We start from the raw sequence: 26424 nt of genomic DNA on the forward strand, positions 1-26424 counted from the left end.
TTTATAGGGTTGTAACCATCAAAATTCTTTTTCTCCTCCACTGGAGAAGTAGATGGTAGGCAGTCCACTCCACTCCAGTCCTTGTCCATTGCCAATTCACCCCTCATGCCGCTATGTCCCCACATGCAATTTTTTCCCTCCCTCTCTCTAAACACCAGTTCAAATAAATGCCCCTACATAAAAGCCACTCTTCTCTCTCACTCACTCACTCACCCACACAGCCACACTCGCTGTGTTTCTCCTCTGCCGCTTAACCACCTCCCTCCGTAACAAACTCCTCATTTCGCTCCCCTCCCTTGCTCTTCTTCTTCTTCTTCTTCTTCTTCCTCCTCCGCGACCACCACCGATCCATCCATCCACCGTGTCTTCTCTTCCCTCTCCAATGGGGAACCCTCCCGAGCTGTACCACCGCATCCTCAACATCCCCAGGGAGACCTCGCCGCAGGAAATCCGCGCCGCCTACAAGAGCCTCGTCAAGAAATGGCACCCCGACAAGCACCCGCCGTCCTCCAAGCCCGAGGCCGAGGCCCGCTTCAAGGCCATCACCGAGGCCTACGAGGTGAGCCCCTAGCCGTGCGTTGCGTGCGTGCGTTGGCTGTAGATTGCGACGGCGTCGTGTCGTGATGTTGGGCGATTCTTGGTTGCGCAGGCGCTCCTTGACCAGCAGGAGAACAGGGCGGTGTTCGGGGTGTGCTGCAACGACGGCCGCGCGGGCGAGAAGGCCATGGCGTGCGGCGTGGTCGGCGGCGGAGGGGCACACATCGCGAGGACGCGCAGCGACGACTTCGGCGCGAGGATGGCGCCCGGCACGCCGGCGAGGGAGTTCAAGAAGGTGTACAGCTCCGGCAACTCCGGCGGGCGGCGCGCGTTCGCCGAGTTCTCCAGCTCAATCATGCGCAAGGCGCCGCCGCTGGAGCGCAAGCTCGACTGCACCCTCGAGGAGCTCTGCCACGGCTGCAAGAAGGAGGTCAAGTTCACCCGCGACGTCGTCACCAAGAACGGGTATACCCCTTTCTTCCTCCACCTAATCCGTGAGCCAAGATTGATTGGAGCTTTCACCTGAATTCTGGCGAGCAATCGCTTGTCATCCATCCATCCATTTTCCTCTTTTAAAACTAACAATTCGATGCAACCGGAACAACCCTGATGTGATTCGCTCACTTGCATGCCAATTTTAATGGATCGATGCTTGGAAACTTCAGAGTAGGCAAGAATTCAGAATTTGTTCTGATGGCGACATCCATTCCGCTTTGTGCCTCCCCAATTCTCTGCACTGTTCGGAACAAAATGATCCATGAACAGTGAAACAGCACGACCACTTCCTTCCTTTCCAGGCTATGGCGCACTTCTTTTTTACAGTGGAGGGTGACTGCTTTATTATAGCCTGCATTTGTCAGTGGAATATTTAGCTTACTTTGGAACACATGAAAACCTTTTTACACAAGTTCCCTTTGGTGTGTACCTTTTCTCTTCCGGGGTATCTATCCTATTCTTGCAACATTATCCTACCTAACACAAAGCATAATAACAGCAGTGTTGATCAGGGTTTAGTACATGTTAAGATCCAATCTTGAGGAGATAAAATCTCAACTCAAGTTGCTTTCGTTGCCACTTATGCGTATACGTGTTTGTCGAGGGCTTAGAATACAGTAGTTTTGGATCTAGCATCTAGCAAAGTGGACCATTTGGGCAATAAGCACTATCCACATTTTCTTTTGCATGTTGATGGTGGTGGTAGTCTAGGAAGGTTCAGTGACAGTGACTATTAAGCACCTTTCCTCCTTGGATTCTCTCTTTCAGTGTTGCTGGACTAATCACCTTCAATGGATTTACAATCTTGGACAGGTCAATAGTCAAGAAGGAGGTGAGCCAGATGGTGCTGGTGAAACCAGGGTGGAAGAAAGGGAACAAGATCACATTTGAAGGCATGGGGGATGAGAGGCCAGGGTGCCTACCGGCCGATGCCGTCTTCGTCATATCGGAGAAGAAACACCCTGTCTTCAAGAGGGTAGGCAACGACCTGGTGCTGAAAGCCGAGGTGCCATTGGTGAGCGCGCTCACCGGCTGGTCCTTCTCATTCAGGCTCCTGAGTGGCAAGAAGGTGAGCTGCTCATTTCAGGATGAGATCATCTGCCCAGGATATGAGAAGATCATCAAAGGGGAAGGGATGCCAATTGCCGATCAGAAAGGAGCACGGGGTGATCTAAGGGTGAAGTTTGAGATCGCGTTCCCGAAGCAGCTTACTGACGAGCAACGCGACGGTCTTGCTCAAATTCTGAGAGGATGTGCATGGGATTGATGAGATTGAAATGCAAGGTCCAAGTGTATCAAATTTTCTCAGCCTTGTGTTAAACAATCAGAATGAGTACATAAAGAGAGATGCCCTTGTATATACAGGTATAATATATGATGAAAACCAAGTCTTCTGTGGATAGTACATGCCTTTCCAGATGAGCTGTATGGGTTTATTTTGATGAGATCTCGCCCTCTTCTTTTTGTCCATATATAATGGCCCATTTAATTAATTACTAACCCCACTTCATTTATTTAAGTATCTAAAAGTGAAGCTTCATACTATCATTCTACTACCGTACCCAATGCCACTCCCACCTGCTATGTCCACCTGTTCTCCAGGCTCATTGTCTTTTGCGAAAAGCACTAACAATCATTCGCCTAATTGTCGATTGTTCTCGTCAGTTACAACGGACGTGCTGGTAACAGCTTTGCCTAATCCCTTCCTTGGCTGATGAACTGCAGCTTTACTTTGTGCTTTTCCCCCCTGCTTTTGCTGCACTAGTTGACAGGCTGCAGTTGCTGAAACCCCAAGGGATTCAAGGGTCATCACACTGCTTACATATGATATGTTGCCAATGGGCCATTTCTTGGGCCAGCGAAGCATCGGCCGATCCGAGAAAATCGACGAACTGGACCACAGCCATGAATAGATCGATCGTTCATACTCGAGTGAAGTGCGAAGAAATTGAATGCGATGATCTAGTTGTTGGATCACAAAGTTGAGAAAAGAGCTGGAATGGTTGTTGGTGCAGTGCAGGCTCCCCCATCAGAATGTTGGGCCCCTGCGTGTTCCTTGATTAGAAAGCACAACCAAATCGTCCCCTGTTGCAGCACGCAGACGCAGTGGTTGGTTGTTGTTTCAATGCCAATTAGCCAATGCACCTTTGGTTAGGCGGCAGCGGCAACAAGCTGTTGATGCTGCGACTCTGCAAGTTGGGGTGATGCACTGATACCACGAGACAAGTAGACAGGCTGGGGCTTGGTCAGTCAATGAGGCCGGTGTGCTGCTGCACTGTGCCTAACCAACCTCCATTTTGCATTGTCGCATCGCACTGTAGGAAATTCGACAAAATTCCCGCAAAATGAACACTTTCTTCTTCTTTTTCCCCTTTTGCTTGACAGGTACAATTGGTACCTGAATATGTTGTGTGAAATCCTATGTTACAAACAATAGTTGGCGGCGAGGAGAACTAGTACTGCATCACCGTCGATGAGATGTTGAGCAGCGGCTCCAGCGCGTCGGCGGAGAACTTCCTCGCGAACAGGAAGCACGCCGTGGTCGGCCGGGAGTTGTACATGCAGGGCACCTCGCTCCTCCTGATGCTCAGGATCAGCTCCGGCGTGACGTCGCCGGCGGTGTACGTCGCCGGGTGCGCGCCGCCTCTGGACCAGTCGACGTACGTCACGGTGCGGTTCGAGTTGTCCGCGCCGTGGAGCATGGCGACGAACGTCGGGAGGTAGTGCTCGTCGGGGTAGCACGACGGCCGGCAGTGCCGCCGGAAGAGCGGGTAGTACCTGGCGTCCGTCAGGGCGGCCACGGCGAGGTCTCGCCTGAGCTCGAACCACTGGGAGCCCTTCCTCCACTGCGGCAGCGTGATGTCCGGCTCCATGCGGCGGCTGTACCGGCCGCGGCACGTCTTGCCCTTGTGGTAGTAGACCTCCACGAAGCTGTGGCGCGAGCCGGTGAGGTAGCCGTACGCCACCGGGAAGCTCTGCACCGGTATGCAGCTCTCGGAGAGGAGGACGAACCGATCGTTGGAGAAGTCCAGCAGCGCGTTCGCCAGCAGCCGCTTCTCGGCGTCCATGAGTGTTATGGATCCCCATGAGGTTTCCTGCAAGCAAGCCATGAAATCGCGAGGATCAGATCATGATGCTTTGCTGCGAATGATGGCGTCGCGCTGTTGTTCGGCATTGTGTTTGTGTCGTGCTCGTGCACCTGGCTGGGGATCTGCCGGCCGTAGAACGGCGAGTCGTCGGACACGTTGAGCACCATCCCGGGCGGCGCGTGGACGTAGATGGAGAAGAGGCCCTCGTGTCCACGGAAGAATCGCTCCCAGAGCGGCGCCAGCGGCAGGACGCCGCGGCCGGCGAGGAACATGAAGGCCACCTTGGGCACGCGCTGGAACGGGTACGCGCCACCGGACGACGCCGGCGCCATCGTAGCGCGCCAGAACAGCTGCTCGTCCGTCATATCGTGCATGAGCCGCGTCGGAGCCACGAACTCCGAGAAGCTACCGCCGCCGCCGCCGCGGTAGCGGTACACGGTGGTGCTCGGGAAAAGAATGTTGGTGTATGTGCTGCAGCACCGGCGAGGCCCGGTGGCCGTCCATAGGCCGGCGACCACGCCGAGCGCGAAGATCACAAGGAACACGACGGCTTTGGCGAGGTAGAGGAACCTCTCCTTCCTCGTGAGCACAATCTTGAATTCATCAGCCATGGCGGCCTTCATGCTTGTCACAGTGGAATGCAACAAAATGCAGACGTACAACACTGTACAATTAGCTAAACGGCAAAAGCTATCAAAGAGTGAATCAAACTACACTATGGCCAGTTCAAAGTACAGCTGCTTCTGCTTGACATGGATGAACAAGGAGAGGAGATTTTAACGACGCCATAGATGATCCATAGCTTGGAAGACTAGCTAGCATAAGATACCAAGATGAACTAGGCCGCACTCCAATCTCCAATTCCTGATTCTTCCATCTGGAGCTTCAAGAACACGAGACACGGACATAGAACGAGAAAGGTATATATACTTTGAGATCAATTTAAGAAAGGCATGAATATACGCAGAGAAAAATGCCAAAAAGAGAGGAGGATTCAAGGAAAAGGAAGTTGCGCTTCTAGGACTGCATGTTTGTTCTTTCAAGGACCATGGGAAGTACTACTACTATTGCTACATATAAGACATGGTGATTTTGTTTACGATAAGGCATATGGATGTGGATTTTCATCCCTCGAGGGGACATCCCCTGTTGTTTGTATGTCATCTAAATAGTTATCATTTTTTTTAAAAACAATTGACAACATAGATTAATATGAAATATATCACTCCACAAACATGCAAGACCAATTGAACTTCTATAAGTTGCAACAAAAATAACAAATTAAACTGAAAATAATTATCGCACATTCGTAACTATATTTGTTATTTTTGTTACAACTTGTAGAAGTTGAATTTAAACTTGCATGTTTGTGGAGTGATATATTTCATATTAATCTATGTTGCCAATTTTTTTTTATTTTTTTATAACTATTTAGGTGACATGCACAAAACGAGAGGATATCCCTCGAGGAATGATTTCATTTTCCCAAGGCATCTCTCTCCTTGATAATGTACAAGAGAAGCTGTACGTCCATGTTGTCGCAGAATGGCAGTTAGTTTCGAGGACAAAGCAAGCATAGAAATCCACTAAAAACAGTGCAGAATGTCCGGATCATGCAGCATCGCAGTCGCAATCTACAAAAACGAATAAAGCCAGCTTGATCTACGCCCCAAGAAATCGTGGATTCTGACCAATACCAATGTGCTTTCGAGACTTCCAATCTCCCATGGCAAGCTGGACTCTCGGTGTCTTCGAGGCTTGGTAGCAGTTGAAAGAGTACGAGTCAGTATTAGGGCCAGATTTGTAGTGGCCTGCTTGGTAGCAGGCCAGCCTTTCAGGAGACGCAGAGACCAAGTGGAATAAGTCTACTTTACCTCTCTTAACTCATGCGCATGGTTGAATTGCATCTTCAACCGCAAAACCGGGTATAATCTATCCTCCAACTCACAAAACCATTCCAAATTGACTCCTTGGACGGTTTGGGAGACGATTTTGTCCTACGTAGCGTCTTTGAGACTCTGTTGACATGCTGAGTCAACACGTGAGCCCCACATGTCAGTGCAAGGTGTGGCCGGTGAAAACTCACCGAGGGAGGAGGAGGCAGTCACCGCCGCGCGGCTTGCACCGCCCACGCCCAACGCCCTCACCTCACCTCACCTCCTCCACCACCCACCGGCCGCCGCCATCAAACCGGCCGACGGAGATGCCCTCGACTAGGACCCCAACGCTGCCGACGCTGCCAACAGCTTAGCTGCCGACCCCAACACCGTCGACGTCGCCATCAACCTGACCGCCACCCTTAACACGGCGGGGAGGGAGGAGAGGAGGTGGCGGCAAGGTCGGAGGAGGGGAGGCCTGGGATGAGGAGGCCAGGGAGGCGGCGGTGCAGAGAAAGGAGATGAGGCGGTGGCGAGGTTAGAGGAGGGGAGGGTGGGGATGAGGCGGCAGAGGATGGGCGAGGGAGGGAAGGCGGCGCCGACAAGGTTGGAGGAGGCACCGACGATGAGATGAGACGCCTCCGCTCCCACCATTCCTGCTGCCTTGAACCGCACCGACACCAACACCATTGACGCTGCCATCAACGCGGCGGGAAGGGAGGATAGGAGGCTGCGGCGAGGGCGCGGATGAGGAGGTGGTGGTGGGGAGAGGAGGTGCCGCAGCTCCCACCATCTTGCTGCCTCGAGCCTCGCCGCCCTGTTGCCCTACTGCTGAGCTCTGGCGCAGATGAGGCAGCGATGGCGAGGTCAGAGGAGGCGTCGGCGAGGAGAGGAGACGCCACGGCGAGATTCCTGTCACCCCACCCCTCTTGCCGTCCTGCTACTCCCTGCGTGGATGATGGGTGCCAAAGTAGGAGCCGGCCTGTGAGCTCCACCCCTCACGCAGCCGACCAGTGAGATCCTCCCCATGCACAGCCATTGGCCGACGAGGTCTTCCCACGCACGCGGCTTTCCCGGCCGATGAGGTCCTCCCCAATGTGTGGCGCGGCCGGCCGGCAAGGTCCTCCCCTGCGGGTGGCGCGGCCTTCCGGCTAGGTCCTCCCTACACGTGGCATGGCCGGCGGCATCGTCTGTGCTAATGGAAGAGGAGAGAAGAGGACTAGATGAAAGAGAGAGAGGCGGGGAGATGAGGTGGAGGCCTACTGGCAAGTGGGTCCCACCTGTGACTCAGCGAGCCGACTGCCACGTCAGACAAAACCACCTACGAAACTGCTCAGGGAGTATATTTGCAACGGTTTTGGAAATTAGGGGCGGGTTATACCCAGTTTTGCGGTTGAGGGATGTGATTCAGCCAGGGGCATGAGTTGAGGGAGGCTGAACAGACTTATTCCGAGACGAAGTTGATAGGCGACGAAGCCCACAGCCCACCTATTGGTGAGATGGTGCGAGCCGTAACTCTGGCGCGCTCGCGCCGGTCCATGTCACGTCAAGCAAATCAGGATTACCGGTTCTATTCATAAGCACGCTGCTTGCTATTATTTAGCTGAATTTTAATTAATATTGTATCATGTTTTTATCATATTCATATTCATTTAAGTTTGAGATTCGTATTAGAATCAAATTCCTAGTTATATTTTTAATTTTGAATTTTAATTAATTGGAGTTTACACGGACTCTTCTTTTATTACTACTACTATGTTATTATATTTTATTCCGAATTCTAGCGATTTATGTATTTGAGTTTAGAGTTCTTGTCGGAATCGAAATTCTTCTAAAAAAACCTAATAAAAACATCTGCCGAACCTAACATAGTATGCGGATCATTGTGGATAAAAAACGGTGGCGAGAGAGAGAGCCCGTCCCTAATTAACCGCCGTTCCTCTCGCGCCTCACCACCGAATCACCCTTTTGCCTTCGCAATTCTGGGCCTGCAACCACATCGCTTCGCCGCCGTATCCCTTCTCTTCTTCCTCTTCTCCGAGCGCTCGCATCGCACCGCAATTCAATGCCCGCGCTTCGGTGTGAGATCGACCTAGCCGGCCTCCCTGACGACGATTGAAGATCGAACCTACCGTGTAAGCTCGTTGATTCTGTTGACGCCTTGTTTTTCTTTTTTTTTTAGGGTTGTTGACGCCTTGTTGATTGATTCATGGTAAATGTTGCTGTTAGTTTGATTGGTGTACTCCCTTGCAGCATTGCCTTGATCGATGAGTTTTAACTGCATTATTAATAGTTAATTCTTTTCCTAATTTGTTCTCGGAGATGAATTGACAAATTCAATCACAAGCTAATGCGGGTTGTTCCCATGCAAGTTCAACATAACATATCCTGAATATATTTTTGTTGAAAAAATATCATACGGAGTATTCCGAATCATATACATGTACTTGTATGTTTTTTTCCGTATAACACATTATCCAAACAATTTTACTACAGAATATTTTTCTTAATATATCTCTCGTTAACTAACTCTTGTCTTAATCTTACATATACAGTGCAAGATCTTGTATAGTTTGCAAAATCCAGCTGTCTAACGAAGAACATGTAAAAGATCTTGTATCTGCATGGATTTCGATGCGACTACCTAAAGTGCCAGGTAAATAACTGAAATAAGCTATCCATAAGCGGGGAATCCAGTACGACGATGGCTGTAGGAACAGAGAGTGGCTCGGGCGGCGTAGCCGAGAGCGCCCCCTCGACGCCAATGTCGGCAATGACAACAACGCCCATATCGGCGAGGTCGGTGAGGTGGGAGAGCGACATGCCGGACATCGAGGAGGGAGGCGGCGGGCTGGAGCGGCCGCTGCTGCGCCGCCGCGGCACCAACACCACGTCGCAGATGGCCATCGTCGGCGCCAACGTCTGCCCCATCGAGAGCCTCGATTACGAGTACGTGTGTCAATCGTGACATCTCTGCCTTCCTCTCTAACTCTCGCGAGTTTTTTTTTTCTTTAGGCCTTGTTCAGTTAATCCGCGAGGGAGGATTGGAGGGGATTTATTCCACACCTATCGCGGTGTGGAATTATTCCCCCTCAATTCTCTCCAATACTTTTCAATCTCCTTTAAACCGAACAAGCCCTTAGAGATTCATGGTACCGGTATTTATTTTCGATTAGATTTGTTTCGATGTTTCATGTATGTTTTAATATCTATTTTTTATTATAGACGCGCTTCATGCTAATGATGGAATACTATATTTGGTTTGACTACTTCCCAAAATGGTTGAACTTTTTAACTTTGACCGTCAATACCAATTTAGTAGCTTTATAAAATATAGTAAATTTGGTATTTACATGCACTTTCTGAAAGACGTAAAATTTGTCTTATAAAGTATAATAAGTTTTTTTTTGGAGCGGACGTATAATAATTTTTTTATACAATGATAGTGCATACGCCATTATTTTTGTTTATAAACTAATTAACTAAGCATTTGAGAAGTCAGTGACTGTCAAAAGTTTTACTTAAATCTTATGACTAGAGATAGGATAATTTTACAAGGGACAACCCAAAGTATGTTATTATGAACACTAGTTTGAGTTTGACTACAATTTTACAAGTGAGGTGATCAATGTAAGTGTGGTAATTAATGGATTTTCCATATTGACTAATGATGACACAGACTTGTGGAGAATGAAGTGTACAAGCAGGACTGGAGATCAAGGGGGAAATTGCAAATCTTCCACTATCAGATCCTTAAATGGGTCCTAGCACTTCTTGTTGGATTAATAGTTGGCCTAATAGGATTCTTCAACAACATTGCCGTCGAAAACATAGCCGGGTTCAAGCTGCTCCTGACGACCAATCTAATGCTCCAGAACAGGTAGAGTCCACCCTTCCAATGCGGTTCATTGCAATTGATGAACAAAACCAGTCAAAAATTTTTTTTGAGCTCAACATTTCTTGGTACTTTAGGTACAAGGCGGCCTTTCTATGGTTTATCAGCTGCAATGCAATGTTGGCAGCAGCCGCTGCAGCATTGTGCGCTTACTTTGGCCCAGCGGCTGCCGGATCTGGCATACCTGAGGTGAAGGCCTATCTGAATGGTGTCGACGCGCCGTCCATCTTAGCGCCCAGTACCCTCTTCGTCAAGGTATGTATGATCCTGATTGAAACATTCAATCTTTCTAACTCTAATTTGATCATCACGACACCGATTTTCGATGTGCATTGGATCATGTTGGTGAGCTTTGTACTTGCAGATTGTTGGGTCTATATTTGGGGTGTCTGCTGGGTTTGTGCTGGGCAAGGAAGGTCCTATGGTGCACACTGGGGCTTGTGTTGCCTCCTTTCTAGGACAAGGCGGGTCGCGCAAGTATGGCTTCACTTGGAATTGGCTCAGGTACTTCAAGAATGATTTGGACCGCAGGGATCTGATCACCTGTGGAGCTGCAGCAGGAGTTACAGCAGCCTTCCGCGCCCCTGTCGGCGGTGTCCTCTTCGCACTTGAAGAAGCAACATCCTGGTAATTCCCCAAAATAAAAACCAAGTTGCATCTGAAATACCATTTTGCCAGATATGCTACAGTACACCCAGCATGTCTTTTGAATTGTCAATTGTAATCTTTGCACATTGTCAATTGAAAATCCACATCCCAATTACTCAATTGAAACTATTAACCTTTGCGCTTTCTCAGGTGGCGGAGCGCGCTTCTCTGGAGGACATTCTCCACGACAGCAGTGGCGGCAATGGTGCTAAGGTCCCTAATAGAGTACTGCCGCAGCGGCAACTGTGGCCTGTTCGGGAAAGGAGGGCTGATCATGTTCGACGTAAGTTCACAGGTGACATCATACACCACCATGGATCTCGCCGCGGTTGTGCTGCTCGCCATCGTCGGCGGGCTACTTGGAGCACTCTTCAACTTCCTCCTCAATCGGATCCTTCGTGTGTATAGCTACATCAACGAGTAATCTTCACCCGAATCAATGCATTTCAAAATTTTCAATCATCTGTTGCAACTTCGGCAAGATGATCACTGAGCTTTGCATGCATTTGGGTTAATTTTGCAGGAAAGGCGCGCCGTACAAGATCATTCTTACGGTGGTCATCTCGCTGGTCACCTCGTGCTGCTCCTTCGGCTTGCCGTGGCTGACGGCGTGCACGCCATGCCCGCCGGAGCTGGCCGCCAGCGGCCACTGCCCGACCATCGGCCGCTCCGGCAACTTCAAGAACTTCCGGTGTCCGCCGGGGCAGTACAACGCCATGGCGTCGCTGTTCCTCAACACCAACGACGACGCCATCCGCAACCTCTTCAGCGGCGGCACGGAGAGCGAGTTCGGCGTGCCCATGCTGCTCGCGTTCTTCACCGCCGTCTACTCGCTCGGCCTGGTCACCTACGGCGTGGCCGTGCCGTCGGGCCTCTTCATCCCCGTGATCCTCTCCGGCGCGTCGTTCGGCCGGCTGCTCGGGAAGCTGCTCGGCGTGCTCACCGGCCTCGACACGGGGCTCTTCGCGCTGCTCGGCGCGGCGTCCTTCCTCGGCGGGACGATGCGGATGACGGTGTCGGTGTGCGTCATCCTCCTGGAGCTCACCAACGACCTCCTGCTGCTGCCGCTCATCATGCTGGTGCTGCTCGTCTCCAAGACGGTGGCCGACTGCTTCAACAAGGGCGTGTACGAGCAGATGGTGCGCATGAAGGGGCTCCCTTACCTGGAGGCGCACGCCGAGCCGTGCATGCGCAGCCTGGTCGCCGGCGACGTCGTGTCCGCGCCGCTCATCGCCTTCTCCAGCGTCGAGAGCGTCGGCACCGTCGTGGACACGCTGCGCCGCACGGGGCACAACGGGTTCCCGGTGATCGAGGACGCGCCGTTCGCGCCGGAGCCGGAGCTGTGCGGCCTCGTGCTGCGCTCCCACCTCCTCGTGCTCCTCCGCGCCAAGACCTTCACCGCCGACCGCGTCAAGACCGGCGCCGCCGAGGTGTTCCGCAAGCTCGCGCCGTTCGACTTCGCCAAGCCCGGGTCGGGCAAGGGCCTCACCGTCGACGACCTGGACCTCACCGAGGAGGAGATGGCCATGTACGTCGACCTCCACCCGATCGCCAACCGCTCGCCGTACACCGTAGTGGAGAACATGTCGCTGGCCAAGGCCGCCGTGCTCTTCCGCCAGCTCGGCCTCCGCCACATGTGCGTCGTGCCGAGGACGCCGGGGGTAATAGAGCTTACCAACTTAGCTGAATCCTACATGCTTTTCCGCCATTTTTGCATCTGAATCTTGATGATGATTTTGCAGAGGCCGCCGGTGGTCGGGATCCTGACGCGACACGACTTCATGCCGGGTTACATCCGCGGGTTGTTTCCGAACGTCCTCCGTGAGTAGCGGCCATGGCGAGCGCGCGAACGAATTCTTTTGCACATATCTTTTTTTTCTGCTTTTGGACCTTATTACCAACTGGAGTAGATTAGCTTAGATTTGATGTTTAATTAGCACCCAAGTGAACGAGCGGTGGCTGCAAAATTCTATGAACTCGCAAAGCCTGAGAGTGAGAGTTCAGCTATATGAGGTGAGAATTAAATGTCATAGGTTTAATGGAGCTTTGTAATTAACTGATGATCTTTTCGAAAAAACAACTCGTCGATGATGCCGATAATGAATTTGATTTCAGTCAATTTGTTGGTGTAATTATGTGAATGGAATAGTCTTGGCGTAATCACTCTCAAACGCATGCAGTGGCTTTGCTGGTATCATCATCAGCGGACGCCGTTGTCGCTACCGTTGTGAAATGGCAATCGGTCAATTGCAGTGATTTGTCACTGCTAACCGCTCATATTCTAGCCGAAGCTAAGACAATTTAATTGGTGTATCTAGCACTTCGTACACAAAACTGTCATATCTTGTTAGCCGAAGCTGCTCCTATCTGTTCTAAATTGTAGATCGTTTAGGTCTCTAGTAAGTCAATTTTTTTTAAAAAAATATAGCAATATTTACATTTATAAGGAAATTAATATATTAATGTTTGGTTTTGTGAAAAGGTTGTTTGAATTTATAAAAAGTTTGCTTGGATTTATGAATAATTTGCTTGAATTTATGAAAGGGTTGGTGTTGTGAATGTTAGTATTTTTTTTATTTATAAAACTAGTCGAAATCTAAAATCTTATAATATGGAAGGAAGGGAGTACACAACAACCAACGAGCGGAAACACCGAGTATTCATTTGAAATTCAAGAATTTTACATAAATTTTGCAAGAAACAATTCAATTTTGAATTTTGTAAAAAAAAACAAATCAATTTTCTTATGGAAACAGAAGAACTGTCCACTATCCTGATGGGATTAGAGATGAATTTTACTCCATAGAACAAACGAATAGCATATATTTTTTCCCTTTTTTTTCTTTTGATTGTCTTGTACCTTCTTTGTACAGTTGGACACTCGAACGGAACGGCATTGTGCCCAATGTTGCAGACAAGCATTGGGCCCACATGCCATTGTCAACATCGCCGGCCAGCCTATCAGCCACATAGACCAATCAGGCCAAGCTGTTGGCCAGATGGCGCGAGAACGGAAACAGCCAAATCTGAATGAGATGCGCGCCTTCCTTCTCCTTCTCCGGCCCGACCTCCCACTCCTCCTCGACGCGCCTCTTCTCCATGTCGAACGCCACGAGCTTCCATGGCGTCCACAGGTACACCATCTCCCTGTCCGGGTGGAACGCCATGAACAAGAAGGTGACGGCCTGGCAAGCTCCGCTCGCCTCGCCGGCGACGAGGTCATTGACCCCCAGCTCGTGCTTCAGTGCCCACTCCGATGTGGCCGCGTTCTTGAGCTCCCAGAACTTGAGGCGCGTGCCGTCGCTGGACGCGTACCGGAGGCGGCCACGGCAGTGCCCGGCGCGCGCCCGGCAGCTGACCGGGGCCGGGAGCGCGGTCACCGCGCACGCCATGGTCCCGAGGTCGATGCGGACGACGTGGCCCGAGTAGGCCAGCACGTGGATCGCGCCGTCGAAGTAGTGCATGGTGGCCGACATGGCGTCGGTGTCGAGCCCGAAGTCGAGCTCGTGGTCGCGCCACGCGCCGCCCTCGGAGTCGAACACCTCGACGGACGCGCCGCGGGGGAGCCACCCGGTGAAGCACACCACCCTGTAGTGCGGGGACGCGGAGGGGTCGAACGCCAGCACGGACAGCAGCGTCTTCCCGCGCGGCGGCGGCAGCCTCGCCCACCGCCGCGTCGTCGGGTTCACGACGTGGAACGCCGCCGCCGGTTGCGATGCGTAGTACAGCAGCATGCCGTTGCACCCGTCGATGATGGTGGACGTCTCGTGCCCGGGGAAGAATCCCATGTCGGCCTCCGCCACGCCGCCGCCGTGGTCACCACCCCCCGACGCGCACGCGTACGTGTACGCCTGCCTCCTCCTCCCTTCGCCGCCGCCGCCGCCGCCGCCGCCCCGGCCTTCCTGGTACAGCACACCGGAGGTGATGAGCGGCAGCCTCCGGCGGAGGTAGTCGCCGGAGATGAGGCGCCGCCACGACGTGGCCACGCACTGGAACCTCGCCAGCGACTTGTACGGCAGCCTCACCAGAATCTCCGTGAGCATGTCCTCCCCAATCTCGCCGTCCATCTCCTCGATTCCTCCTTTCCACCTACTGATCGACCACCCTGCACCTCACCTCACCTTACAACTCCAAGCTATCGCTTCCAAAACAACAGTAGCAACAACATCCAAGAATTAATGGCAACGCAAGCGACGCACATATATTAGCAAAGCCGTTGGGCTAAAAATCAAGAGATTATGCAGCTTCCGAGTGGTGCACAAGAACAGCATGAGTATTATCTGTACTCAAAATGGATGCTGCTGCTTGCGAATGCGGAGAACTGAGTCGATGCCTTGCCGTTCCGCGCTGGACATATATATCTGCGTACGCCATTCGGATTTGGGATATATCGTCGGGTTTCTGCTTCGTTTTTTATTGAGTGTTGTGGCGGGACGCGAGGATTGCTGCGTCTGCAGCGTTGCTTACGCGTCCTTTTGGGTTCAAAAAGGAAAATGCGCGCCGCACTGTTGTTCAGAAAGAGAAAGATGGATGTTCCACTAGCGCGTCTAACAAAAATGGACGGTTAATTTTCATCATGAGAATTTGATAAACTGAGAAGGAGACATCTGAAGTTAGGTGTGCATGTCTTGCTTCCGTTGTTGTTTCAGAGAGTACTTTAGTATTATACTTGTATGTTACTGAAGGGGATTGCGTGCAGTGAACTGTGACAGTGTGACCGGTAGTCGGTAAATGAAGTGGCCAAAAAAGGAAGGAAAAGAATAAGAAAATGTTGAGAGATCTTTTTTTGAAAAAAAGAAAGTTGGTGTGATTGTGTGGCAAAACAACACGGTCGATCTTCAGAGTCTTTAACAGATACAGAAGAACACTCATCTTCTTTGAAAAAAAATCTTATATGTTCGTTTTTATAAAGGGGCAGAAGAACTTTCTTTCTTCTTGGACTTGTCTCCAAGCAAGTGAACACATAATGGAACCATGGTCAGACGGCCACGTTAACAGTTGGGGCTTATCGCAAGCTGCCATTTGGCGTACACATCTCTCGTCAGATATCCATCACGCCGAGCGGTGCCTACCTACAAAACTAGCTAGCATACACGTATATCTTCCAACCCAATCCTTTTCTTTATTTACATAAAAACAAACAGCAAGATGCAATGATGCACATCGAAAGACCCTTCTGTTTCAGGCTTCAAGGCTGGGATATCTGTTACTTGGACGCCATGCAAATCACAGCTTTGTCGCACTATATCTCGAGCTCTCAAGTCGTCGATGATTTCCTGAATCCAGGAGAGGAATCCGGCGCTTGTCCAGGGCACGAGTTTTACCATGGTCTATGAATTTTGTGTGGATGCCACTCAAAGTTTCATCTTTGATCTTGCGTCGTCCAGAGTTTAATTGGTGCAAACACACCGACGCTGACAGCGACCTGCCTATTGTTCTTGTCTCTGGTTGGGTAACGACGGGTCACGGGCCGGTGCAAGCTGTGTGTTTGCAACGTTTCTTGGAGTGTGCAACTTGGATTCTCTGCCTGGGCCATTCTTGTGCTTGGAAGTTCCAATCATCGTACAGTGCAGGAGCTAAGTTATGTTCATCACTTTGCTGATGATCGATGGCATCGAAGAGAGAGAGAGAGAGACGTGTCATCTGAAGGAAAACGTGTAGGCATATGCCGATTCTGAGGGAGACTCATGTAGTAGTGTTTAAAGTGTATGATATTTTATCTAGTACTGTACCATTAATGAGCATACCCCTGAATTCATTATTCATAAGTGGAAATTCTGTTTGTTTTCATGTTTTCATTTTTGAAAAACAAAAAACATTTCTAAGTGTGATGTTCATACATTGAGGAATGGAAATAAGGCCTTACATTGGGCTTCAAGAGTCAGTAGTGGTCTGGGGGCTCTGGCCTCTGGGCTGATACGTAGCCCTGCCTTGATTGGGTGGGCCAAGTGAGTTATAATCTAAGCAGGTGGGCTCAGATCTTCTGATGCTCGGCTCTTCCCATCACTTCCCATCAGGCACCAATTCCCCAACCATACCCGGATACCCCTAAATAAATTATCGAAACCATAGCACAAATGCAGGCACCAATGCCCAACCTGGCAACCAGTCTGCTGTTTATAGCAATCCAAAGCCAAGATGGCAATTAAGATGTAAGGCATAGTCCCGTACGGACTTCATTCGCAGGAACAAAGTGGTCAAAAGATACGATGAGTAATTTACTCCCAAGCAATTAGATTATGAATGATTACCCAGCTAGGAGGCTAAATCTGCAGCATGCTTTGTTGATAATACAAGTAAACTTTTTTTTTGAACATTTACAAGTAAACTTGAGATAGAGATAACAGAAGCAAGCTTGAAAAATGGAAGCACCTTTTGCGTAAAAAAAAAGGAAGCTATTATAGGTTGTTTTTTTAGCCACCAGCCCACCGTATCAAGTTGCTCCAGACGGAAGAGTGGTATTTAAGGGAATAACAAAAGAAGCAAGCAAAAGTAATGCTGAAGTTGACATAAGAGAATGTCGTACAAAACTGTGGATAACTGGGATATCCATGGGGGCAAGAAAGCCAACAGTTTGCTAATGAAAGCAGATGAATGTATATTCTATGAAACAAGTTGACCAGTAACCAGGGATCACAAATAAGTACTGTATCGTGCAATAGGTAGTCCCTAAAATAAATGTCAGACATCATGGAAGCCTACTTACTTTAATTTATAGATATGTGCAAAAGTCTCCTATAATTTATAGATATGTGCAAAAATGGCTATCAAGAGATCTGGAACTGGAAGCAACCAACAAATTTACAGCAAACCAGTGCAAAGTACTGTTTCAACTAAAAGAGCTGTACATTTGTAGTACATGTTTGAGGTCATTGACTTCATTCAGTACCGTTAGCAGTTATCAATGCGGCCTCTCAAGCTGGAAGCAAACGGAGTACTGCCTTGTAAAGCAACATGATGTTGAGGCCATGTGCACCAGGCAGGAAGGCCACTCAGATTAAGAACATCGAGTGCACAGCGATCATGCCAAGATATATATTACTCCATCTCTTCTTGGAATATACAAGGAAGCACATGGAGGCCTGTCATGGTTCTGAACTTATAAAAGAAATTGCCTGGCTCCAGGTGCATGCACATGCTTTCCAGGTAGATTTGCTTCTACATTCCACTGGAGAGGACCATGCAGCTGACAAAAATAATCTAGCACTGGTAGCTTGCTGCAACTTAAAAATGACCTGGGTACCACAGCCTTTTCCTTTTCTACCCTCCAAACTGAGATCGCCGACGAGTTATAATAACTACACTCCCTTGTGTAAGATCTCAAAGATGCATTGTAATAGATTTTGAATTAGACACCTCAGGCAATTACAAAGCGCAGCCGCAATTATATGGAGTTGATAGGTACATCACTGTATTATCAAAATGGAGGCTATAATGCAACTGCTGAACAGCAACACAAGCCATCCAGATTTTACCCTATCGAATTTTTCAAAATTATATAATCTACAGGTATTAAATATCATGCCTATAGACAGCTTAGCAATCGCTAAACATCCAAAAACAAAACTCAGGAATATTACAGCAAAGCTTCTATTCTCCAAGTCAGCCTGCTTTTCCCGAAATCTTTCAAGTTCTGATCTGCAGAGACACCATAACATGAATCACAAAGTTATAATCATCCCAAGCCGACATAATTATTCATTAATACCAAAGCAGTTCAAGTAGTTTATCTGAACTCTCAATAGTACGATTAGAAGCTATAATTAGCTAACAGAAAAAAGAATTAAGGAAAACACTTTTTGACAAGCAAACACGGAAGCCAACTCGGGATAGACCTATATCTCGAATACGAGAATAGAGTAAAAACACAAAAGGGAAAACGGTAACTATACAAACCTGATTATGACATTATCCAAGAGTAGCTGGTTTAACTGTGAGGAAGCAACTAGTTTCCATGAGAGAATCCCTTCAATTTCTTTCGCCTGAAATGAATGAATATATGATAAGGCAAAGAAAGTAATGCCAACAAAAGAAGAAAGAAAAATACATGTGAATAGAAAAGCATACAAAGTCATCTTTGCTTCTCTCAAGATGCTTCAGCTCCAATTTGATTTTCTCCAAGAGTGCATCTTTGGTATCAATATCAGCATCAAAATCCTTAAAAATTTGCCCATATCTGCTATTTAGTTCTTCTAGATACCGCTCCAAGACAGAAAAGCTCACATCAAGAGATTGCACCTTCTGCATTAGTACCTTAAGAACTGTATCTCCAGGAATCCTGCCAGCCTGAATTGGCCTTGTCTCGGTAACTTGATCATGAGCACCATTCTTTGATGAATCACCGTTTAGTTTATCATCTTCTAGTTCAAACTCATCTTCATCCAGGGGTTCATGTGAGGATTCTTTTCCCTCAGTGGGCTCCTTCAATTGTGTTTGCTGATCGACTGGTTCCTTCATTTTGTCATCAGGTTCCAGCCTTTTATTCTCAACTGGAATCAAGTTCTCCAGCATCTTTTCCACCGCATCCATTCCATACACTTCAAGCATACTGAGCGTGCAGTAGAATTCGGAACCATAATGGCTAAGCAAGTTGAGTTTCAGATATCTAGCCCACTTTGGCTCAGGAAAAGTAAAATTCTGAGCAATCTTGGCATTTGCAACAGTGAATCTCCCGAGTGTTTCCCAGCTATCTGTGGGATAATTCAGACTGCTCAGCATTTCAAATTCTTTCAAGTTAGAAGAATAGTGCTCAAAATTTGCAATTGCGATTGTATCTACCAAGGTTTCTTCAGACAGCTCTATAATGACAAACTTCCCCTCTGCTGAGCAAGGATTGCGGAGATACTTGTCTTTATCCTTGTCTAGGATGTTAGAAGCACCCTTGGCCTCCTTGTTGAATTCCAGGACCTTAGCCCCTTTAGCTGCCGAGGCATAATTGTACAACTTCCCACTAGGCTCCCTTCTGTGGATCACATTTCCAGGTTGACCACTAGGGACACCCTTTCCTCTTTCCGCAATCGCTCGTGTCTTGAATTCATCAAGACCAGGAGGGACAACTCGTGATAACCTTGCTGGTCTTGGAACACCTTCGCTCTCCACCTCCCCCTCTGGATGAACTACAGAATCATCATCTGTCCGTGGAAGATTCTCACCCTGATCAACGTTATCCTTGGGCAGAGCATCCATGCTATCACCCTGTGCCTCATCATTGGAGCAAAGCTGATCTTTCTCCAGCAGTGTCTCTTCAGAAAGCACATGATTTTCATCGGGTTTAGCACAGCTATCACCTGGCAACGCATGATTTTCCCCATTCTCCTGCTGTACAACTGAATCAACAGAGCCTTCGCTCAAGGTAGGCTCAACAGAATCAAACGAGGGATCAGAGCTTCCTTCATCCGCAAAAATCCCTTCATCTGCAGAAATCAGACAGCACCGAACATGAGCCCAATCGACACCGAGAAATACGCATAACGTCAATTTGAAAATTATTGACATGCGATATCTTTCAAAAATGGTAAAATTAAAGCGGAAATTTCATCAGGACATCAAAAAACCATGATGTTTATTCAGAATTCAGAAATGAAACGCGCATATATAGATCTATGTTGTAACCGCGTAATATTGCGATTCACGTTCGGCCGATTCAGCGAACGACCATCTTCCCCAACCACCGTTCGCACCACCACGCAACCACCCACCAAGCACGATCGATCAAAAATTGATTCCGCGAAGGCCAAAACGAAATCGTACCTCGTTGACCGTTCCCATGACCGACGAGGGGGTTGAGCAGGAGCAGGACGACCCAGCAGGCGACGACAAGCGAGACGGAGAAGCCGTACAGCCGCCGCCGCCGCCTCCTCCCGGCGGCCGCCGCGGTAGCCACGCCCACCCCTGCCTCCTCCTCCTCCTCCTTCGCCGCCGCCGCCGCCTTCCTCTTCAGAAGGGCTCTCCGCGACCTCTGCATTCCTCCGCCCTCACATCTGCGCCACACAACACGCCACCTCACCACCGACTTCCCCTCCCTCCCTCCGCCCCGGCCCACGCAGAGGAAGAGCACGGGGCACGGGACGAATCCCCAGCTGCCGCCCCGCCCCGGCCCCGCTCAGAAGAACCGCCGCGGCGGCGAGGTCCGATGCTGCGCCGGCGAAGGGGAAGGGGGTTGGATCGCCGCGTGGCGGTGGATGGGCGGGGGCTTTTGAGGTGGCTCCATCGGAGGAAGGGGAGGAAGGCGTTGATGGCTTTTGTACCGCGAGATCTTGTCGGCTTCTCCACCCCCGTTCGCACTTGTGAAATCGTGAGACCTGTCCAATCCCCAATGCCAACCTGTTTGTTACCGGTGCGCGTGGTGGTGAGGTGGATTCTTCTGGACTCTTTGGCTCCCTTGTTTATTCCGTCCAGCGTGGAGGAGTACAATCTTATTACCGTTTGCTGGGTGGACTAGTTCAAATTCAAAAGCCAGAGAGAGAAATCATGTCCATTTCAGGCTCACCGTTTGCTTTTTGGTTACTTGCCGCAGTCGAAAAGTTAAATTTTGATTTGATTTTAAGGATTTTTTTTCTCATTTTAAACAATCTCCCATTAGCTTTTAAATCCGTAAGAACGCATATGTGAGAGTTTTCCTCTACCTATAAATTATTTATTGATTGTTATTTTTTTCGCGAACGCTTTATTGATTGTTAAAAATCAGTGCCAAACAATCAAGTTGTTTAGTCTCAAATGTGTAGATTTTGTTTAATGGCCAGTGGTGGTATCTTTTTTTTTTTCTAACTACGGCAGATGTCACCCGTGCAAAAATAAAACTAAATTATCATGTGATTGTAGCATTATATATTTATATTACTACAAGATTATATAGTAGGAGTAAACATCGGTATACATCATATATAAAAACATGGGGTACTGAGTGTGTAACCATGATGCTTTAGATAAAATAATTTAAGCCGACTTTGATATGTTACGCAAACAAAGATGGTTGTACTAGAAGAAAAGAATTTTGCAGCCAATAAATATACGGAGTACTAGTAGTACTACTTCAATTGTAGGTTTTGTCGAGTTGTAGTTGGATGGTTCCACGTCAATTCCGGAGTTGAAGCATACACGTCACAGCTGTGCTTGCTTGGTACACGTAGGGTGCACGCCACGCGTGTCAGCCAACAGCGAGCCTCCACGTGGACTCAAGGAGTAGCACTGTACGTCTTCCCTTCTCTCTCTCCTCGGGTCAATAATAGTTAACCCGTTGACTCGATGGGCCGTGTTTTCACCAGCGCGGCGGAGGCCCATTTATTCAACTACCGATAAAGGGGCCCACACAACCAGCCCAGCATCATCTCCGTCTCCGTTTGCACCGAGGCCTCGGGGCAAGGGCCCAACCCGTTTCCGAATCTCGAGGCGCAAGAGGCCATCGAACGGCGGAGCCTTAAAGCCCCAACTTGTCCGTGCGGTTTCTTACTTTCGTGGGCTTTTTTTCTCCCTCTTGATTGCGGCGCGACTGCGAGCGAGAGAGCTTCACGCCCAGATCCGGGCGGCCATGGCGAGGAACCCTACCCGCACCGTCTACATAGGTGAGCGTCTGTCTCCTCTTCCCCCTCCCCGCGGCGCTCGCGGTGGCTTCAGATTTTGGTTTTAGTTCGGATTGGAGTAGATTGATGTACACCTCGGTGATTTGATTGATCAATTAGTTGGTTGGTACTTGGTAGGTTGGTTAAGTTGTATGATGTTTCCGTGGTGTCCTCGGTTAGCGTGGTTACGCGTGATTTGTGGATTTAGCGTGGTTGCTGTTCCTCTGATTTCTGATGGGTGCAACTGCAAATGTATCGTTGAAAGGATTCCTGTTGTTCCCCTTGTATTTCTTTTACTGGCTAAAACGATGAGTGCATTTGGAAATAGAGCTGCTAGATGCTAGTATCAAAGCTTGACAAGTGATTGCACTGTTGCTGCTATGAACTTTACTTGATAATAACGTTGGACTGTGTTTCACAAGTAGCATTTCAATTTCTACACGTTTCTTAAACTTACCTGGCATGGAGATACTGAACTTCCACTTTTCTCTCTTTTTTTTTTTGGTTGCGAGGAACTTTTAGTCTTTTACTGTTTGTTGCATTAGTGAATCTGTAGCGGCTCTAGTCTATTGAACTTTTCTCCAGTTGTTAGCTTTCTTAGCAATTCTCTGGGCTATGCTAATTTATTCGGAACCTTGTCAATTTATTTGCCTGCAAATGCAATGTTTTTTGTGGACAGTCCTGGTGTCATCTGGTATTGTTTGTATGTATATTGTATATCTAGTGTTTTATGTAGTCTAAGCAGCTTCATTTCTCTGTATCAGAGTATTGTATTAATTATATTGCAATTTTTTCCTACAATAGGTAACTTGGATGAAAAGGTAACTGAAAGAATATTGTATGAGATTCTTATTCAGCCAGGTCGTGTAGTAGACCTATGCATACCTCGTGACAAGGAAACTAGTTGTCCCAAAGGTTACGCTTTTGCTGAGTATGAAACAGAGGAAATCGCACAGTATGCTGTTCAACTTTTTTCAGGACTTGTTCGGCTTTATGGTAAAACACTCAAATTTGCGGTAGGTTTCCTTTTTATCTGTTTTTTTTTTGTTTGGATGTGTTACTTCTATATGATCATCAGCTTCTTATGATTAAACTGTACCAATATGATTACAGCTTGCGAAATTAGAGTGCTAGTAGTTGTTCTTGTGTTCTGTGCCATACAATTTCGCAAAAGATTGATAATTCTGATTTCCCAAAAGATTGATAATTCTGATTTCGAATTTCTTCCACATCCTTTAGATAATGTTTTAGTTCATACTTATCTATATTTATGCGGATATGAAGAGGGTCAGTTTTCTGAATTTATATCATTGTCTTTTGCAGATCTCTGGACAAGACAAACCCTCATCAAATGGCAATAATCCAGTAATGCCTAAACTCAATCCTGTACCATTACCAAAGCAGCCTCAGTTTGTGCATCATAGTGATATGCATGTATTGCATACCCCAGCGGATCCAATGGTAAATGGTGGGACAAGAGATTATGGCTTTTCAAACTATTATCCTTATAGTGCTAATCCCCAAGGTGAGATTATTTCCTGGGCCTATCTATATGTACTGTTGTACGCTGCATATATGTCACTCTTAATCTAATCCTACTATTCTTTTGCTAACCAGCATTACCAGTTGGACCCGTGCATAGCTACAGAGGGTTCAGCAATGGTACGTATGATTGCAGTACATGCATATTTGGTTCTATTGTTAATGGTAGGTATGGAGATTATGTTTTGAATGCTGCTGGCCATGGAGCTCCGAGGCAACCAATGTTGTATCCGTCCTACTAGGCACCAAAGAAGGGAATCTGGTATGTTGAGTTGTTGATAGAGTAGGCTGGTTGGGATTAGCTCCCTGAAATTTTCATCTCTTAATGCACATCATTGTCATACATGTACAGAATATGGCTCTCTTTTATGAATGGTAATTAGAAAATCTTAGTACAACACTCATCCTTCTCTTCTTTGGGGACGGGAGGGCTGCAACAGCGAAGGCTGTACTACGCCTCCTCCAACTCTCGAAACAATGAGCTATGCACGCTTAGGCTGTATTTGAGGAGAGGAGATAGAGGAGATTGGGAAGATACGCAAAACGAGGTGAGCCATTAGCACATGATTAATTGACTATTAAGTATTTTAAACTTCAAAAATGGATTAATATGATTTTTTAAAGCAACTTTCCTATAGAATTTTTTTACAAAAAACGTACCGATGAGTAGTTCGGGAAGCGTGCGTGTGGACTCTTAAAGCCTTGAAAGCAATCTTTGTCGTGTACTTGAATGACCGTTACTCTGTAATACTAGAAGATGTTGATGTCTCAACATCAGCTGTAGATTTTTTATGGAACCGAATCAAGTCAACTGTTCTTTACTTCTTTGTCCGTGCACATCACAGAAATGAGTCTCTGTCAGTGTCAGGGACAGGCAAGTTGCTGCAATGTGGCATTGCCAACTAACCCTATTTTGTGATGGTTAAGTGGTAGTGGCTTGGCTGATGTTTCGCTTTGCAGTTCTCTATTCGTTTGTCACCTGTCATTGCTAGCTAGTAAATTTTAGGCTTATCTTGGGCATTGCATTCCTTTTTATGTGTTAGGTGAGGTGATGCATACGTTGGAGCTAGGCAAATTTTGATCATTTCTCTACTAGTGCAGTTCCATTGTGTTCCACCTATACCAAAAAACACATAAGACAGACACACAAAACTTCACAGGTAGACAGGATGGCACTAAAACACTCCCATTTTGACTCACCTAACCCAAAAGGTATCCTATCCTGAAACGAAAATTCTACTGAAAAGATCATCACTTTGGGTCCCCTCGATTAACCTTCTTCAAGGTGAAAACCACACCTCAAGACACGTATCAGAGGTGCTGCTTCTCGTTGCATATCTCCTCTAGTGTAAGTTACTTCTGATGCTCTACTAAACCTAGCCTCCAGGGGTTCTTTCCTTCACTTCTTGGAGTAGTAGCATGTACAAGTCACATGCCATCTCTGCATTGTGCTATTTTTCCGTTGCAACTAGAGCAATATGAAAACTGAAACCAATTGTGCATAACCAATGCTAGCGCGGCATCTTTCCTCTGCAAAAAAACGTTTTGGATCTTGTTGCTCCAGTTGCAGTTGCAGACTTTGCATCTGCCGTACTGCTGCACTTGCTCGTTTGACGCTGTCTCTCGGCATTGCAAGCTGACAACATCGAAGACCAAGACTACGCAACGCACGTACAAGGACTTTTCTGGGTAAGACTCTTATTGAATCCATTGGAGTGTGTATGATTTCTCGCCGGTCAAAGCCAAGAGAGGAGGCGATGAAGATGGAGAGCCCGGGGGTGCAGCCGGCGGCCGCCGGTGAAGAAGAAGGCGGCGGCGGCGTCTTCTTCTGCGTGGCGGTGACGTCCAGGGGCAGGACGGACCGGCTGTCCTACTTCCAGGCGGAAGGGGACGGCGACGACGCGGAGGAGGTGGCCCGCGCCACCGCCGCGCTCTGCCTCGACCACGCGCCGGAGCACCACCACTGGCACCACCACACCGTCGTCGGGCGGCGCACGTTCGCGTTCCTCGCCGGGGACGACGGCCGCACGTACTTTGCCGTGGCGGACCCGACGCCTGGCAGCGCCGAGACGGTCCGGTTCCTGCAGCGCGTCCGCGACGCGTTCGGCAGCTGCGGCGGCGGCGGCGGCGGCGGCGCGACCAGGCGGCGCAACCAGCGCGACGACGCCGTGGACGCCGTCGTGTGGCAGTTCGTGCGGGCGCTGCGGGCCTCCGCGGGAAGAGGGACGGCAGCGCTGTTCCCCGGCGACGACTCACGAGGTGGAGGTGACGCGTCGAGCGCCGACGGCGACAAGGACGACGAGGAGGAGGAGGATGATCGTGGCGGCGAAGCGATGGCCGTCGCGGCGGACGGCGCGCGGCGGCGAACGCGGCGCTCGTGGTGGCGCTACAGCAAGGTCGTGATCGGCGTGGAGTTGGTGCTGTTCCTCGTCCTGTTCGTCGTGTGGATGATCGTGTGCAAAGGCTTCAATTGTGTCCAGCGATGAGCGGCACATCGCTTGTGCAACTGTAATTACATTTACACGTATAGTTTGTTTTAGTCTACGTGCTGTGCTGTCCATGAAAAACCTTGCCCGTCTTGTTAAATCGTAATTGTCTTAGCAACATGGAGTACAATTTACGGAGTATTTGCTGTGAAAGGCTTTGCTGGTTGATTTTGTTTTCATGTAAAAAACTTGGGCTCGCTTGCCAGCGGGTTTTCTTAACGATGGTAAGGGGGTTACCTCTTCCTACCGCGGTAGCAAAACTGAGCAAACTTTAACAAAAAAAAATTAAAGCTTTGT

General features: G+C 48.6%; 7 protein-coding genes across 8 annotated transcripts; 4 read left to right on the forward strand and 3 right to left on the reverse strand.

Annotated features, from left to right (window-relative positions):
* The first annotated feature begins 207 nt into the window (after positions 1 to 207).
* Positions 208 to 2437, forward strand: LOC4324778 (uncharacterized). Its single transcript, XM_015767114.3, has 3 exons — positions 208 to 559; positions 650 to 1002; positions 1846 to 2437. The coding sequence occupies exons 1-3, from the start codon at positions 383 to 385 to the stop codon at positions 2297 to 2299; spliced, it is 984 nt and encodes a 327-aa protein (XP_015622600.1). The 5' UTR covers positions 208 to 382; the 3' UTR covers positions 2300 to 2437.
* Positions 2438 to 3367: 930 nt separating this feature from the next.
* LOC4324779 (glycosyltransferase BC10-like) lies at positions 3368 to 4877 on the reverse strand. The gene is made up of 2 exons (XM_015777684.3): positions 4232 to 4877; positions 3368 to 4127 (listed from the first exon to the last, which is right to left on the reverse strand). The coding sequence occupies exons 1-2, from the start codon at positions 4742 to 4744 to the stop codon at positions 3486 to 3488; spliced, it is 1155 nt and encodes a 384-aa protein (XP_015633170.1). The 5' UTR covers positions 4745 to 4877; the 3' UTR covers positions 3368 to 3485.
* Positions 4878 to 7882: 3005 nt separating this feature from the next.
* Positions 7883 to 12660, forward strand: LOC9267520 (chloride channel protein CLC-c). The gene is made up of 8 exons (XM_015777676.3): positions 7883 to 8133; positions 8554 to 8947; positions 9678 to 9878; positions 9971 to 10148; positions 10258 to 10520; positions 10692 to 10961; positions 11065 to 12202; positions 12284 to 12660. Exons 2-8 carry the CDS (start codon positions 8703 to 8705, stop codon positions 12368 to 12370), a joined length of 2382 nt encoding a protein of 793 aa, XP_015633162.1. The 5' UTR covers positions 7883 to 8133; positions 8554 to 8702; the 3' UTR covers positions 12371 to 12660.
* Positions 12661 to 13183: 523 nt separating this feature from the next.
* On the reverse strand, positions 13184 to 15400 carry LOC4325080 (F-box protein At5g07610). The gene has a single exon (XM_015777649.3). The coding sequence runs from the start codon at positions 14606 to 14608 to the stop codon at positions 13520 to 13522; it is 1089 nt and encodes a 362-aa protein (XP_015633135.1). The 5' UTR covers positions 14609 to 15400; the 3' UTR covers positions 13184 to 13519.
* Positions 15401 to 17868: 2468 nt separating this feature from the next.
* On the reverse strand, positions 17869 to 20752 carry LOC4325081 (SUN domain-containing protein 4). Its single transcript, XM_015766060.3, has 4 exons — positions 20292 to 20752; positions 18609 to 19954; positions 18438 to 18523; positions 17869 to 18179 (listed from the first exon to the last, which is right to left on the reverse strand). The coding sequence occupies exons 1-4, from the start codon at positions 20503 to 20505 to the stop codon at positions 17948 to 17950; spliced, it is 1878 nt and encodes a 625-aa protein (XP_015621546.1). The 5' UTR covers positions 20506 to 20752; the 3' UTR covers positions 17869 to 17947.
* Positions 20753 to 22016: 1264 nt separating this feature from the next.
* Positions 22017 to 24039, forward strand: LOC107277261 (uncharacterized). Of its 2 annotated transcripts, none has more exons than XM_015766070.3 (4): positions 22017 to 22102; positions 22904 to 23115; positions 23423 to 23624; positions 23717 to 24039. In XM_015766070.3, exons 1-4 carry the CDS (start codon positions 22069 to 22071, stop codon positions 23881 to 23883), a joined length of 615 nt encoding a protein of 204 aa, XP_015621556.1. In that variant the 5' UTR covers positions 22017 to 22068; the 3' UTR covers positions 23884 to 24039. The 2 variants fall into 2 exon arrangements, with proteins under 2 accessions (XP_015621556.1, XP_066162381.1); XM_066306284.1 differs by having other exon boundaries at positions 22904 to 22920.
* Positions 23803 to 26280, forward strand: LOC136351062 (phytolongin Phyl1.1-like). Its single transcript, XM_026022374.2, has 3 exons — positions 23803 to 23903; positions 24082 to 24189; positions 25278 to 26280. The coding sequence occupies exon 3, from the start codon at positions 25363 to 25365 to the stop codon at positions 26125 to 26127; it is 765 nt and encodes a 254-aa protein (XP_025878159.1). The 5' UTR covers positions 23803 to 23903; positions 24082 to 24189; positions 25278 to 25362; the 3' UTR covers positions 26128 to 26280.
* The last annotated feature ends 144 nt before the right edge of the window (positions 26281 to 26424 follow it).

The sequence above is a fragment of the Oryza sativa genome, chromosome 1 (assembly GCF_034140825.1).
Source record: "Oryza sativa Japonica Group chromosome 1, ASM3414082v1".
NCBI classification, from domain to species: Eukaryota; Viridiplantae; Streptophyta; class Magnoliopsida; order Poales; family Poaceae; genus Oryza; species Oryza sativa.

Bases quoted from the DNA above. Each gene is read 5' to 3' on its own strand.
- LOC4324778 (XM_015767114.3), top strand. From the start codon at position 383: ATGGGGAACCCTCCCGAGCTGTACCACCGCATCCTCAACATCCCCAGG. The intron at 560-649 runs GTGAGCCCCTAG...TTGGTTGCGCAG, and splicing joins CCATCACCGAGGCCTACGAG to GCGCTCCTTGACCAGCAGGA. The intron at 1,003-1,845 runs GTATACCCCTTT...AATCTTGGACAG, and splicing joins GACGTCGTCACCAAGAACGG to GTCAATAGTCAAGAAGGAGG.
- LOC4324779 (XM_015777684.3), bottom strand. From the start codon at position 4,744: ATGAAGGCCGCCATGGCTGATGAATTCAAGATTGTGCTCACGAGGAAG. The intron at 4,128-4,231 runs GTGCACGAGCAC...GCTTGCTTGCAG, and splicing joins GCCGGCAGATCCCCAGCCAG to GAAACCTCATGGGGATCCAT.
- LOC9267520 (XM_015777676.3), top strand. From the start codon at position 8,703: ATGGCTGTAGGAACAGAGAGTGGCTCGGGCGGCGTAGCCGAGAGCGCC. The intron at 10,149-10,257 runs GTATGTATGATC...TTGTACTTGCAG, and splicing joins CCAGTACCCTCTTCGTCAAG to ATTGTTGGGTCTATATTTGG. The intron at 12,203-12,283 runs GTAATAGAGCTT...ATGATTTTGCAG, and splicing joins TCGTGCCGAGGACGCCGGGG to AGGCCGCCGGTGGTCGGGAT.
- LOC4325080 (XM_015777649.3), bottom strand. From the start codon at position 14,608: ATGGACGGCGAGATTGGGGAGGACATGCTCACGGAGATTCTGGTGAGG.
- LOC4325081 (XM_015766060.3), bottom strand. From the start codon at position 20,505: ATGCAGAGGTCGCGGAGAGCCCTTCTGAAGAGGAAGGCGGCGGCGGCG. The intron at 19,955-20,291 runs GTACGATTTCGT...TGATTTCTGCAG, and splicing joins TCATGGGAACGGTCAACGAG to ATGAAGGGATTTTTGCGGAT. The intron at 18,180-18,437 runs GTTTGTATAGTT...GTGTCTCTGCAG, and splicing joins TTGGATAATGTCATAATCAG to ATCAGAACTTGAAAGATTTC.
- LOC107277261 (XM_015766070.3), top strand. From the start codon at position 22,069: ATGGCGAGGAACCCTACCCGCACCGTCTACATAG. The intron at 22,103-22,903 runs GTGAGCGTCTGT...TTCCTACAATAG, and splicing joins TACCCGCACCGTCTACATAG to GTAACTTGGATGAAAAGGTA. The intron at 23,116-23,422 runs GTAGGTTTCCTT...TGTCTTTTGCAG, and splicing joins GTAAAACACTCAAATTTGCG to ATCTCTGGACAAGACAAACC.
- LOC136351062 (XM_026022374.2), top strand. From the start codon at position 25,363: ATGATTTCTCGCCGGTCAAAGCCAAGAGAGGAGGCGATGAAGATGGAG.